Source organism: Stegostoma tigrinum, chromosome 2, assembly GCF_030684315.1.
Source record: "Stegostoma tigrinum isolate sSteTig4 chromosome 2, sSteTig4.hap1, whole genome shotgun sequence".
NCBI lineage: Eukaryota > Metazoa > Chordata > Chondrichthyes > Orectolobiformes > Stegostomatidae > Stegostoma > Stegostoma tigrinum.
In genome coordinates this window covers 159,690,318-159,705,672 of record NC_081355.1, presented here as the reverse complement: position 1 = coordinate 159,705,672, position 15,355 = coordinate 159,690,318, and the positions used below count along the sequence as shown (strand labels likewise).

The following is a 15,355-nucleotide window of genomic DNA, read 5'->3' as shown; positions in this document are numbered from 1 at the left end:
CTGGTCTGTCTATTCAGTCTATCATTCCTGACCTAACAAGTTAGATGGAGGAATGTAGGACTGACAGTTGAAAGTTTGAAACTGGAGGGTTATGAGATGTCAAGAAGAGAATTCGCAGAGAGTAGTGTTGCAAAGTTGGATAGAGTACTTCTGGATTGGAAGACAGGATGTTAGAATTTGGTGTTTGTAGAATGCCGGTAGGGGAAAGCATCGCATGGTCCCTTTAAAAGATGATATGCTTTTACTGTGCTTGGAGATTTAAAATGAATGACTGTGAGCAGCATCTTAAATGTTTGCAAGTGTACAGAGTTCGCCCAAATTGAAATATTTATATTGTGAGGCCATGCAGTTAGCAGGCCAACCAGCAGATTTTACCAAGACAATAAGCTTTTGTATTTAGCCAATCAATTTGGACCAGATACTAGATACCAAAAATCAATTAAATTTAAATCTGGATGGTTTTTACAACATAGGACCAATCCTACTGTAAGAATTATTGATACGTCATCAAGGGTATAATAGAAGGGGGCAGTTAGACAAAGTCCCAGAGATAACTGCCATCCGCCAGAGCCAACGGCCCTCAGCTTTCAAGAGAGAATCACTGGCTGTCACAGACTCCTTTATGACTTAGAGAAAGCACCATCTAAATTACAAAGGTACTCTCAGCACAACTAGTTAATATTCCTGATGGAAGAATCGATGGAGAAGGCACAGAACATTTTGGAAGACATGTCACCTGTCTATACTTTAATTTTATTCTTTATAAGGGTGACTTATATTTATTGGAACAGCATAGCATTAGAATCTTGCTTTGTTCGGGAATGGTTACTAGTTAGAAGGGTGTATTTGGTTTGTCAGTAGTTTAGTTAATTTGTTTTCTGTTACAGTTAGATAAATAAATTGTTGATTGTAAAGTGAGTGTTGGGGATTTATTTTATTTAACCGCTAGAAGTTGCTGAAAGGCAGGTTACACTACTTTTCACATCCCTTTTACAGATTGTAGGGCGAGGCGCTCCTCTCTACTTGTATTAGTTTTAGTTCTTGGTTGGGTGGCGGTGGGGGGGAATCAAGCCCTGCTTTGTAACACTGCGTAGATTGTTGGGACCCTGGGCTACATCTTGGTCCCTAAGTATTGTGGGCCTCTTCTGGGCCAGCAGCTTGGGAAAAGCACTCACTTTAGTAAATGCATGGAATGGCTAAACCTGAGGATGAATGAGAAGCAAAGAGAGAGGAGTGCAGATAGCTCTTAACAATTGGGCATTTGGAGGAGATTTCAGAGATAGAGAGGGGTGAGGATATGGAGGGTATTTTTAAACATGCCATTTACAAGAAAGTGGTCCATATTGGAGTGCAAGCACAGGGAATGTTATAAAACTGTGTGTGTTCCTACTAATGTGTTTCATTGTGTCAGTTAATTAAGGGAGTGAGACACACCAGTGACTTGTAGCCCCAAGAACGGGAGTCACCGTCAGATTTTAACTTGCTGCTTTTCTGACACATTATTCTGTTCCAGGTCTGGACTGTTTGTCGTTGGTCCGGAATCAGCCGGAGCTCATCCGGGCCCCAGCTGTTATCGAAAAGGTCAGTAGCAGGGTGAGATCAAAATCTCGCAACTGTACCCGTCATCGTGGAGGTATTCACACGCTCACTTTGAATGCTGGGATCAACCTGTATGTTGTAGCACTTATCCTGTAAGCCCTTCCATCACTGGAAAAGGCAGATGAGCAAAAGCTGCACTCTGTTTGTGACAAGTGACAACACCTTCCAGTTGCAAACCATTTCCACTGCCCCTCCCACTCCCTGGGTGACATGTCCATCCTGGGCGTCCTCCAGTGTCACAATGACGCCACCCGAAAACTGGAGGAGCAGAATCTTATCTTCCGCCCCAGGAGCCTACAACCCAGTGGTCTCAATGTGGACTTTACCAGTTTCAAAATCCCCCCACCCCCGCCTTCATCCCATGACCAACTCTCCCTCTCATTCCCACCTCCTTGACCTGACACAACCTGTCCATCTTCTCTCCCCGCTAGTGTAGGGGAAGGGGCTTAGATTAGTTCACATGTCCGCACAACATCGAGAGCCGAAGGGCCTGTTCTGCGCTGTATTGTTCTATGTTCTATGTTCCATCTGCGCCCCCACCTCACTGACCAGTCCCCACCACTGCCTACCTGCACTCATCTATAACCATCCCACCTACCTTCCCCAGGCCCACCCTTCCTCTCTCTATTTATTTAAGAGCTCCCTTCCCCCTCCCCCATTTCTGAAGTAGGGTCCTGACCCGAAACGTCAGCCTTCCTGTTCCTGTGATACTGCCTGACCTGGTTTGTTCCTCCAGCCCCATACAGTGTCATTTCTGGCTCCAGCGTCTGCCGTTCTTACTATCTCCGAACAAAGTTAGCCCAGATGAGGAGTTCACAGAATGTTTTCGGGCTTGTTTCTTAGAGCAACATATTCTGTAGCCAACCAGAGAGCAGGGTATACCAGACCTGAGAGGAATAAGGATTGATTAATTAATAAACACATAGTGAAGGTGCCCTTCATAGCTGTGTTCGGCGTATGATTTACACTAGCTTTAAGGAATGCAAGACTAGAGATAAGGCTAGTATTTTAAACTTAAAACAAAGACAGTTATGAGGAGGGAGGTGGTGAACTAGGAATCCGGAATCCTAGACTGAAGGTTTGGGACACTGATTGAATCCTACAATGGAGATGATTAAATTTGAATTGAAATAAAATGCTAATCTAATGGCGACCGTGGAACCACAGTCAGTTGTCCCAAAAACATCGTCTGTTGTTCATTATTGTCCTTCAGGGAAGGAAATCTGTCATCCTTGCCTGGTCCGGTCAACGTGTGACTCCAAACTCACAGCAAAGTACTTGATTCTTAACCACCCTCTGGGCAATCAGGGATGGCAATAATTCAGATGCAGCCAAATGCCTGAATGATTTATTTTAACTGAAGGCAGAGCTAAATGAAGTTATCTGGCAAATAAGGTTAAGAAATAGGTTGTTAGAGATGTAGTGGTAGATTTTTAAGAGGATATTTCAGAATACACAGAACATTACATCACAGTACAGGCCCTTCGGCCCTCGATGTTGAGCCGACCTGTCATACCGATCTCAAGCCCATCTAACCTACATTATTCCATGTACGTCCATATGTTTATCCAATGACGCCTTAAATGTACCTAAAGTTGGCGAATCTACTACCGTTGCAGGTAAAGCGTTCCATTCCCTTACTACTCTCTGAGTAAAGAAACTACTAGCGAGTTTTGAGAAGATTTGTAGCTCAGGTTGAGGTTCTGGATGTGAGTTTGCTCGCTGAGCTGGAAGGTTCGTTTTCAGACATTTCGTCACCATTCTAGGTAACATCTCAGCGAGCTTCCGACGAAACGCTGGTGTTATGTCCCGCTTTCTATTTATCTGGTTAGGTTTCCTTGGGTTGGTGACGTCATTCCTGTTCTTTATCTCCAGGGATGGTAGATTGGCTCCAAATCAATGTGTTTGTCGATGGTGATTGGCTCCAAATCAATGGTGACGAAACGTCTGAAAATGAACCTTCTAGCTCAGCGAGCAAACTCACATCCTAAAGAAACTACCTCTGACATCTGTCCTATATCTTTCACTCCTCAATTTAAAGCTATGCCCCCTTGTGCTTGCTGTCACCATCCTCGGAAAAAGGCTCTCCCTATCCACCCTATCTAACCCTCTGATTATTTTATATGTTGCAATTAAGTCACCTCTCAACCTTCTTCTCTCTAATGAAAACAGCATCAAGTCCCTCGTAAGACCTTCCCTCCATTCCAGGCAACCTCCTAATAAATCTCCTCTGCACCCTTTCCAAAGCTTCCACATCCTTCTTATAATGCGCTGACCAGAACTGTACACAATACTCCAAGTGCAGCCGCACCAGAGTTTTGTACAGCTTCACTATAACCTCTTGGTTCCGGAACTCGATCCCTCTATTAATAAAAGCTAAAACACTGTATGCCTTCTTAACAGCCCTGTCAACCTGGGTGGCAACTTTCAAGGATCTGTGTACATGGACACCGAGATCTCTCTGCTCATCTACACTACTAAGAATCTTACCATTAGCCCTGTACTTTGCATTCCGGTTACTCCTACCAAAGTGCATCACCTCACACTTGTCTGCATTAAACTCCATTTGCCACCTCTCAGCCCAGCTCTGCAGCTTATCTATGTCTCTCTGCAACCTACAGCATCCTTCGTCACTATCCACAACTCCACCGACCTTAGTGTCGTCTGCAAATTTACTAACCCATCCTTCTACGCCCTCATCCAGGTCATTTATAAAAATGACAAACAGCAGTGGACCCAACACCGACCCTTGCGGTACACCACTAGTAACTGGTCTCCAGGATGAACATTTCCCATCAACCACCACCGTCTGTCTTCTTCAGCAAGCCAATTTCCGATCCAAACTGCTATATCTCCCACAATTCCATTCCTGCACATTTTGTACAATAGCCTACTGTGGGGAACCTTATCGAATGCCTTGCTGAAATCCATATACACCACATCAACCGGTTTACTCTCATCTACCTGTTTGGTCACCTTCTCAAAGAACTCAATAAGGTTTGTGAGCCACGACCTTCCCTTCACAAAACCGTGCTGAATACATGGAATATGCACATTCCAAAAAGTGAGAAATGAATCCAAGGGCTGAACTTCCAATTTGTGGTAAACCATGAAAGTTAAAGGTAGTGTCAAACTTAATGAGTGAGTGTGGGGAATTAATAATGGAAAAATAAAGTGCCTGGGTCCTGATGGACATAGGGTCATACAGCATGGAAACAGACTGTTTGGTCCACTAGCCAACCATGGTCCCAAACTCAACTAGTCCCATTTGCCTTCCTTTGGCCCATATCCCTCCAAACATTTCCTATTTCTGTGCCTGTCCAAATGTCTTTTAAATGTTGTAACTGCCTACTTTTTCCCAGAGTGGGGGACTCAATTACTAGGGGTCACGATTTCAAGGTGAGAGGAGGAAAGTTTAAGGGAGATATGCGTGGAAAGCTCTTTACACAGAGGGTGGTCATTGCCTGGAACGCATTGCCAGTGGAGGTGGTAGAGGTGGGCACGATAGCCTCATTTAAGATGTATCTAGACAGATACATGAATGGGCAGGGAGCAGAAGGATACAGATCCTTGGAAAATAGGCGACAGGTTTAGATAGAGGATCTGGATCGGCCTGTTCCTGAGCTGTAATTTTCTTTGTTCTTTGTTATTTCAAGTCTGGTGATTCATCTTCAGAACTATAATGTTGTTTTCTGCACCTCCCTGCTTGAATAAAGATGCTACACTCACTAGTTTCCAAACTAATGGAACCTTCTATGAATCTGGACATTTCTACACATCAACTATCTTACTAGCCACTTCTCTATGTCCCTAGGATGATGGAGGCTTTGATCAGCTGGGACCTTTCTCACTGGCGCATAGGAGGTTGAGGGCTGACCTTACAGAGCTTTATAAAATCATGAGGGACATAGATAAGATGAATAGCACAGGTCTTTTCCCTGGGGTCGGAGTATTCAAAACTGTACAGCATATTTTTAAGATGAATGGAGAAAGACTTAAAAGGGACCTGAGGGGCAAAATTTTCACACAGAGGATGGCTCCTGTGTGCAGTGAACTGCCAGAGGAAGTGATAGTTGCTGGTACAAAGAACAAAGAAAATTACAACAGAGAAACAGGCCCTTCGGCCCTCCAAGCCCTCACCGACATGCTGCCCATCACAACTAAACCCTGCTAACATTCTGGGGACCGCATCCCTCTAGTTCCATCCTATTCCTGTATTTGTCAAGACACCCTTTAAAAGTCGCTGTAGTATCTACTTCCACTACCCCCCCCCCCCACCCCGGCAGCGAGTTCCAGGTATCCACCAGCCTCTGTAATAAAAACTTGCCTCATTCACCACCTTTAAACCTTGCCCCTGGCACCTTAAACCTACGGCCCCGGCAACTGACTGTTCCACTTTGGGAAGAAGCTTCTGACTGTCCACTCTATCCATGCCCTTCATAATCTTGTAGACCTCTCTCGGGTGACCCCTCAACCTCTGTCTTTCCAGTGAGAACAATCCAAGTTTTTCCAACATCTCCACATAGGTAATGCCCTCCATACCAGGCAACACCTTGGTAAATCTTTTCTGTACCCTCTCCAAAGCTACCACATCTTTCTGGTAGTGTGGCGACCGGAATTGGACACAGTATTCCAAATGCGGCCTAACCAAGGTTTTAAATGTTAACTCTGCTTTCTCCCTACAGATTCTGCCAGACATAGGAGCAGAAATTAGGCCATTCGGCCAATCAAGTCTGCTCTGCTGTTCAATCTGTTAAGTTTTTCAACCGCATTCTCCATTTTCTCCCTGTAATCCTTGATTCTCTTTACAATCAAGAACCTATCTATCTCAGTCTTAAATGTACTCAATGACCTGGCCTCCACAGCCTTCTGTGGCAGTGAACTCCATGGATTCACCACTCTCTGGCTGAAGGAGTTTATCCTTATCTCCGTTCTAAAGGGTCTTTCCTTTATTCCAAAGCTGTGCCCTTGGGTCCTAGACTCTCTTACCAGTGAAAACATCTTCCCAAAGTCCACACTGTCCAAGCTGTTCAGTATTCTGTAAGTTTCAATTAGATGCCCCCAATCCCTCTAAACTCCATCCAGCATAGATCCAGAACCTTCAAACGTTCACATTAAGCCTTTCATTCCTGGGATCATTCTCATGAACCTCCTCTGGAGCCACTCCAGTTGGCCAGTAGGAAACTACCAGCTGGCTAGCTTAACGTCTGTCATCGGGAAAATTTTGGATATTATGGTAGGAAAAGTTCAAAGTAATCAGGCTGAGTCAACATGGTTTCGTGAAAGGAAAGTCATATTTACTCAATTTATTAGAACATAGAACAACACAGCACAGAACAGGCCCTTCGGCCCTCGATGTTGCACCGACCTGTGAACCAATCTAAGCCCCTCCCCTATACTATCCCATCATTATCCGCATGCTTATCCAAGGACTGTTTAAATGCCAACCAGCTTGTACCTACCACCAGTGTTCCCTTATCACCACCATTCCACCTCTGTGCTTGACCGCCCCCCCCCCCCCCCATTTATCTGCAGCTTCCCCTACCACCACATTCAGCCCTGAAGAAGGGTAATACCCGAAACATTGACTTCTCCTCTCCTTCAGATGCTGCTTGGCTTGCTGTGTTCTTCCAGGCTCCTATTATCTAAGGTAGATAGACAACATAGAACATAGAACGTAGAACAATACAGCACAGAACAGGCCCTTCGGCCCTCGATATTGCGCCGACCTGTAAACTAATCTAAACCCCTCCCCCTACATGATCCCATCATCATCCATATGCTTATCTAAGGACTGTTTAAACGCCCCTGATGTGGCTGAGTCAACTACATTGGCAGGCAGGCTGTTCCACGCCCTTACCACTCTCTGAATAAAGAACCTGCCTCTGACATCTGTCTTAAATCTATCACCCCTCAATTTGTAGCTATGCCCCCTTGTACAAGCTGAAGTCATCATCCTCGGAAAAAGACTCTCACTGTCCACCCTATCTAATCCTCTGATCATCTTGTATGTCTCTATTAAATCCCCTCTTAGCCTCCTTTTCTCCAATGAGAGCAAACCCAAGTCCCTCAGCCTTTCTTCATAGGGCCTGCGCTCCAGACCAGGCAACATCCTGGTAAATCTCCTCTGCACCTTTTCCAATGCTTCCACATCCTTGCTGTAATGGGGCGACTAGAACTGCACGCAATTATCCAAATGAGGCCGCACTAGCGTTTTGTACAGTTGCAGCATGAAGTTATTGGAGTTGTTTGGAGGAGTAACACAAGCTATGCATAAAGAGGAACAACTGGATGTGCTGTAGTTAGATTTCTAGAAAGCATTGATAAAGCGTTATGTCGAAGGTTATTGCTGAAAGTGACAGCTGAAGCTGTGTGGACTAACATATGGGCAGGGATAGAACACTGACTAGTGAACAAGTATTACAGTCAGTGTAAATGGGTCACTTTCCAATTGACAAGATGTAACCCATGGCATGCCACAGTGATCAGTGCTGGGCATCTCAATGTTTTACGGTTTATGTAAATTACTTGGATAAAGTGCTCAGAGAGATGCAGCAGAGCTTTGAGGTGTAAGAATAAGAATATTACTATGCAAATACAGCAGGTAGTTAGCCAAGTTAATAGAGTGTATTGAGCATACAATCAAAGAACAGGCCACTCGGCCCTTTCAGCCTGCTCCTCCATTCAATGAGATCGTGGCTGATTTGATTTTAATCTCAGCTGTGCTTTCCTGCAAAATGACAAAGCGTGAAGCTGGATGAACACAGCAGGCCAAGCAGCATCTCAGGAGCATAAAAGCTGACGTTTCGGGCCTCGACCCTTCCTGCATTCTCCCGATAATCCTTTACCCCCTTGGTCGTCAAGAATCTATCTACCAGAGGGGGCTGCTGGGAAGGATTCTGAGAGGAGTTGTCTGAGTCACTGTGACCGAGGAGGGGACCATGGAAGAGCTGGTGTTAGCACTGAGGTTCACTGAGTGTCATGGTGGAACAGTCGCTGAAGGCTGGCATGCAGGTGCAGCAGGCGGTAAGGAAAGCTAATGGCACGCTGGCCTTCATAGTGAGAGGATTTGAGAATCTGAGAAAGGATGTCTTGCTGCATATATACAGGGTCTTGGTGAGACCACACCTTGAGTATTGTGTGCAGTTTTGGTCCCCTAGTTTGAGGAAGGACATTCTTGCTATTGAGGAAATCTAGCGGAGGTTCACCAGACTGATTCCCGGGATGGCAGGACTGACAAATGGGGAATTACTTGATTGACTGGGCTTGTTTTCACTGGTATTTAGAAAAATAAGGGGGAATTTCATAGAAACATATAAAATCCTAATGGGACTGGACAGGCGAGGTACGGGAAGAATGTTCCTGACATTGGGGAAAAACAGAACTAGGGATCACAGTCAAAGAATAAGGGGTAAACTATTCAGGATTGGGATGAGGAAGAATTTCTTCACACGGAGAATTGTGAACCTGTGGAATTCTCTTCCACAGGCAGCTGTTGAGGCCAGTTCATTAGATAGATTCAAGAGGGAGCTGGACATGACCCTTGCAGTGAAAGGGATTAAAGGGTGCGGAGAGAAAGCGAGAATGGGATACTGAGATTGCGTGATCAGCCATGGTCATATTGAATGATGCTGCAGGCTCGAAGGGCCGAAAGGCCTACTCCTGCACCCATTTTCTACATTTATATGTTACCTTTGTCTTAAAAACATTGCATCCACTGCAAATGAGGAAGGGAATTCCAAGGACACTCAACCTTCTGAAAGAAATAAAAGTTTTCCCCATCACTTGTCTTAAATGGACCATTTTGAAACGGTGAGCCCTTACAGTAGGTTCTCCCATAAGAAGCATCTCTATTTATCCCTTTAAAACCCCACAGGTTATCAGATGGTTCAATTAAATCACCTCTTACTCTTCTAAACTCCAGAAAATATTGGCTCAGCCTGTCTTGCCTTTGCTCATAAGGGCAATCCATTCATTCCAAGGATTAGTTTTAATAAACCTTCTCTGAACTGCTTCCAACACATTAACGTCTATAAATGCAGTGACCAGTACTGTGGAGAGCACTCTAGCTACAGTCTCACCAATGTGGAGGAATCTGATCCGTTATGATCTTATTGAATGTCTAGAGGAGCCGTGGCTAATTTTATTCCTTTGAGTACTTAGTGCTAATTCATATGCTTGTAAATAGGAAAAGGGAGAGCCTGGAGAGGATTGAGTAGGATGCCTTCTGCTTTCAGCCCAATCTGCTGAACACGGCATGAATATTCTACTGTAATAAAAACAGAAATTGCAGGGAAATCTCTGCAGGTCTGGCAGTACCTGTGGAGAGCAAGCAGAATTTACCCAGCAATTTCTGCTTCTGTTTCTGATTGAACTTGCAGAGAACATAGAACACAGAACATTACAGCACAGTACAGGCCCTTTGGCCCTCGATGTTGTGCCGACCTGTCATACCGATCTCAAGCCCATCTAACCAACACTATTCCATGTACGTCCATATGCTTGTCCAATGGTGACTTAAATGTACCTAAAGTTGGCGAATCTACTACCGTTGCAGGCAAAGCGTTCCATTCCCTTACTACTCTCTGAGTAAAGAAACTACCTCTGACATCTGTCCTATATCTTTCACCCCTCAATTTAAAGCTATGCCCCCTCGTGCTCGCCGTCACCATCCTAGGAAAAAGGCTCTCCGTATCCACCCTATCTAACCCTCTGATTATTTTAAATGTTTCAATTAAGTCACCTCTCAACCTTCTTCTCTCTAATGAAAACAGCATCAAGTCCCTCAGCCTTTCCTCGTAAGACCTTCCCTCCATACCAAGCAACATCCTAGTAAATCTCCTCTGCACCCTTTCCAAAGCTTCCACATCCTTCTTATAATGCAGTGACCAGAACTGTATGCAATACTCCTAGTGCGGCCGCACCAGAGTTTTGTACAGCTGCAGCATAACCTCTTGGTTCCGGAACTCGATCCCTCTATTAATAAAAGCTAAAACATTGTATGCCTTCTTAACAGCCCTGTCAACCTGGGTGGCAACTTTCAAGGATCTGTGTACATGGACACCGAGATCTCTCTGCTCATCTACACTACTAAGAATCTTACCATTAGCCCTGTACTTTGCCTTCTTGTTACTCCTACCAAAGTGCATCACCTCACACTTGTCTGCATTAAACTCCATTTGCCACCTCTCAGCCCAGCTCTGCAGCTTATCTATGTCTCTCTGCAACCTACAGCATCCTTCGTCACTATACACAACTCCACTGACCTTAGTGTTGCCTGCAAATTTACTAACCCATCCTTCTACGCCCTCATCCAGGTCATTTATAAAAATGACAAACAGCAGTGGACCCAACACCGACCCTTGCGGTACACCACTAGTAACTGGTCTCCAGGATGAACATTTCCCATCAACTACCACCCTCTGTCTTCTTTCAGCAAGCCAATTTCTGATCCAAACTGCTATATCTCCCACAATTCCATTCCTGCACATTTTGTACAATAGCCTACTGTGGGGAACCTTATCGAATGCCTTGCTGAAATCCATGTACACCACATCAACCAGTTTACTCTCATCTACCTGTTTGGTCACCTTCTCAAAGAACTCAATAAGGTTTGTGAGGCGCGACCTTCCCTTCACAAAACCGTGCTGACTATCCCTAATCAATTTATTCTTTTCTAGATGATTGTAAATCCTATGCCTTATAACCTTTTCCAACACTTTACCAACAACTGAGGTAAGGCTCACTGCTCTATAATTACCAGGGTTGTCTCCCCTTCTTGAACAGGGGAACCACATTTGCTATCCTCCAATCATCTGGCACTATTCCTGTAGACAATGACGAGTTAAAGATCAAATCCAAAGGCTTGGCAATCTCCTCCCCGGCTTCCCAGAGGTTCCGAGGATAAATCCCATCCGGCCCAGGGGACTTATCTATCTTCACCCTCTGTAGGATTTCTAATACCTCTTCCTTGTGAACCTCAATCCCATATAGTCTAGTAGCCTGTATCTCAGTATTCACCTTGACAACATTGTCATTTTCTAGAGTGAATACTGTTGAAAAATATTCATTTAGCGCTTCCCCTATCTCATGTGACTCCACACACAACTTCCCACTACTATCCTTGATTGGGCCTAATCTTACTTCCGTCAGTCTTTTATTCCTTAAATACCTTTAGAAAGCCTTAGGGTTTACCCTGATCCTATCTGCCAACAACTTCTTATGTCTCCTCCTGGCTCTTCTGAGCTCTCTCTTTAGGTCTTTCCTGGCTACCTTGTAGCCCTCAAGTGCCCTAACTGAGCCTTCACATCTCATCCTAACATAAGCCGCCTTCTTCCTCTTGACCAGAGATTCCACCTCCTTCGTAAACCACGGCTCCCGCGCTCTACAGCTTCCTCCCTGCCTGACAGGCACATACTTATCTAGGACACACGGGAGCTTTTCCTTGAATAAGCTCCACATTTCTAATGTGCCCATCCCCTGCAGTTTCCTTCCCCATCCTATGCTCCCTAAATCTTGCCTAATCTCATCGTAATTGCCTTTCCCCCAGCTATAACTCTTGCCCAGTGGTATACACCTATCCCTTTCCATCACTAAAGTAAACATAACAGAATTGTGATCGCTATCACCAAAGTGCTCACCTACTTCCAAATCTAACACCTGGCCAGGCTCATTACCCAGTACCAAATCTAATGTGGCTTTGCCCCTTGTTGGCCTATCTACATACTGTGTCAGGTAGCCCTCCCGCACACACTGGACAAAAACTGACCCATCTATAGTACTCGAACTATAGTGTTCCCAGTCAATATTTGGAAAGTTGAAGTCCCCCATGACAACTACCCTGTGTGTCTCACTCCTATCGAGAAACATCTTTGCTAACCTTTCCTCTACATATCTGGGACTATTCGGAGGCCTATAGAAAACTCCCAACAGGGTGACCTCTCTTTTCCTGTTTCTAACCTCAGCCCATACTACCTCAGTTGACGAGTCCCCAAACATCCTTTCTGCAACTGTAATACTGTCCTTGACCAACAATGCCACACCTCCCGCCCCTTTTACCATCTTCTCTGTTCTTACTGAAACATCTAAATCCCGGAACCTGCAACAACCATTCCTATCCCTGCTCTATCCATGTCTCCGAAATGGCCACAACATCGAAGTCCCAGGTACTAACCCATACTGCAAGTTCACCCACCTTATTCCGGACGCTCCTGGCATTGAAGTAGACACACTTCAAACCAACGACTTGCTTGCCGGTGACATCTTGCTTCCCTGAAACTTTATTTCGGACCACCCTACTCTCAACCTTTTCTATAGTCGAACTACAATTTTGGTGCCTATGCCCCTGCTGAATTAGTTTAAACCCACCCGAATAGCCTTAGCAAATTTCCCCCCCCTTTAGTTTTGTTTTTGAATATCCTGCTTTGATGCATTATACCGTTTAATCTGGCCCTTCTGGTCTTATTGATTTCTCAGGAGGCCCACTTACCATCACCGATGCCAACCTTTGCCTCGGGCGACTGCTGCCAGATTATTTTCCCAAAATCTTCGGTCCCTCAGAGGACCAGCCGTTGTGGAAGGAAGGGGCTCTGAATGAGTTGCGGAAAGTTACGGAACATGTCAATGCCTTCCTCTGTGACCAAGGTGATGAGGAGAAAGCATGTAGACAAACACAGATGACCCTGGAAGAAGTTGCTCTGGGATTCGTCCGCGTGGCCAATGAGTCAATGTGTCGACCAATCAGAGCTCTAACTCAGGTACATCATGGCTTATTCGGATGGTGGTGAAACGAGAACAGGTACGCAATGAGAGTAGATAGGGCTGACTGTAAATCCGTACAGATTAGTTACAGTCCCACCCTAACCTGGCGCCAGGTCTGCAGCTTGGCCTCTAGTGCCTAGCTTATAAACACAGAGCCAAAGCTGCTCGAGCTATCAGCACGTATTGCAGGCATGTTTATCCTGAATCTCATTGGCATCCAGGAGTCCCCACATTTCATTTCACACCCACATTTCATTTCATTTCGCAACAAATGTCATGTCTGTTTTAATTAACTGCTTTTAATTATTTTGTTCAGTCATTTATTTTCATTTGATTAACCTAACCACCAGTTCCTGTTATATACTATACTTTGAATTGATCTGTATCACTTTGTACAAAATCCTACTTAAGTAATCAGATATTTAAATGTTGTGAATTGTTACATTTTACAAAATACAGATCTTTCATTTACACACTTTACCAACAGCCAATCACTAGTTTCTTTTTATAACCGCTTAATATTTTAATAATTACCCCCAGGAAGTCAAAAATACTGACCTGCTGCTCTCTGATGTTGCTGTTTATCTGCCAAAGATCTCTAGTCCTCGTTCAACCTGGTCCCTCCTGATCTCTCTCTGCCAATGATCCCCACTCTCTAGCGAGTTTTGAGAAGATTTGTAGCTCAGGTTGAGATTCTAGGAAACCTAACCAGATAAATAGAAAGCGGGACATAACACCAGCGCTTCGTCGGAGGCTCCCTGATGATGTTACCTAGAATGGTGATGAAACGTCTGAAAACTAACCTTCCAGCTCAGCGAGCAATCTCACATCCATCCCCACTGTCTGTTTAAACGTGTACTGGAGGAGCACCAATATCCCTGCAGGGAGGTTTTCTGGTGCCACCCAAGTGTTAACCTAGTGTGGCAGTAGGTCAGCATGTGGAGTAATTGAGGAGAAGGTAGAGATTAAGTGTAACAGGAAGAACAGGCAGGAGCAGATTAATGAACACAGTGGGACTGACAGTCTGAAATGTATTTATTTTAGTGCAAGGTGTGTAACAAGTAAAATGAGTTTAGAGATAGTAGGAACTGCTGGAGAATCTGAGATAACAAGGTGTAGAGCTGGATGAACACAGCAGGCCAAGCAGCATCAGAGGAGCAGGAAGGCTGTTTCGGGCCAAGACCCTACTTCAGGAATGAAGATTACTTAAGAAAGGTTTAGGCCCAAAATGTCAGCTTTCCTGCTCCGCTGATGCTGCTTGGCCTGCTGTGTTCATCCAGCTCTACACTTTGTATGTCTCAAAATGAGTTTAGGGCTTGGTACTTGGAATTATGATGTTACAGCCATCACAGAAACGTAGTTAAGGGAAGGACAGGACTAGTCGTTAAATGTTCCAGGATTTAGATGCTTCAGGCCCAATAGAGAAGGATGAAAAGAAGGGGTGGGAGAGTTGCATTACTGATTAAGGAGAATGCCACAGCTGTACTAAGAGAGGACATCCTGGAGGGTTATCCAGCAAGGCTGTATGGGTAGGACTCGGGAATAAGAAACGTGCGATCAGAATGTTGGAGTTATACTGTAGGCCTCCCAATAGCCAGTGGGATACAGAAGAACAGTTACATAAACATATCATGGAAAGATGTAAAAATAACAGGGTTGTTGCGCTGGGTTGGCGGTTTAACTGCCCCAACCGTGGCTGGTATTCCCTTGGTGCCAGGGGCTTGGGTGGGGCAGAATTTGTTAGGTGCATCAGAGAGTGTTTCTGGAAACAATACGTGGACAGTCCAACAACAAAAACAAAGTGCTGGAGGAGCTCAGCAGGTCTGGCAGCATCTGTGTTTCAAGTCCAGTGACCCTTAGAACCATCTGATTCTTTTCTTCGCAGATGCTGCCAGTCTTGCTGAGCTTTCCAAGCAACTTCTGTTTTTGTTCCTGAGTATCAATATGTGCAGTTGTTTTGGTTTTTATATCGACAGTCCCACATGGGAAAAGCCAT

At 44.9% G+C, this 15,355-nt stretch overlaps 1 protein-coding gene across 8 annotated transcripts in view; it reads left to right on the top strand.

The window, feature by feature from the left end:
• Positions 1-15,355, top strand: part of oplah (5-oxoprolinase, ATP-hydrolysing) — a 145,906-nt gene that overhangs the window by 20,461 nt on the left and 110,090 nt on the right. For all 8 annotated transcript variants that reach the window (XM_059640718.1, XM_059640705.1, XM_059640724.1 and 5 more), the window contains 2 exons: positions 1,514-1,581; positions 13,075-13,355. In XM_059640718.1, the coding sequence (XP_059496701.1) occupies positions 1,514-1,581; positions 13,075-13,355 (349 nt within the window). The remainder of the gene's footprint in view (positions 1-1,513; positions 1,582-13,074; positions 13,356-15,355) is intronic.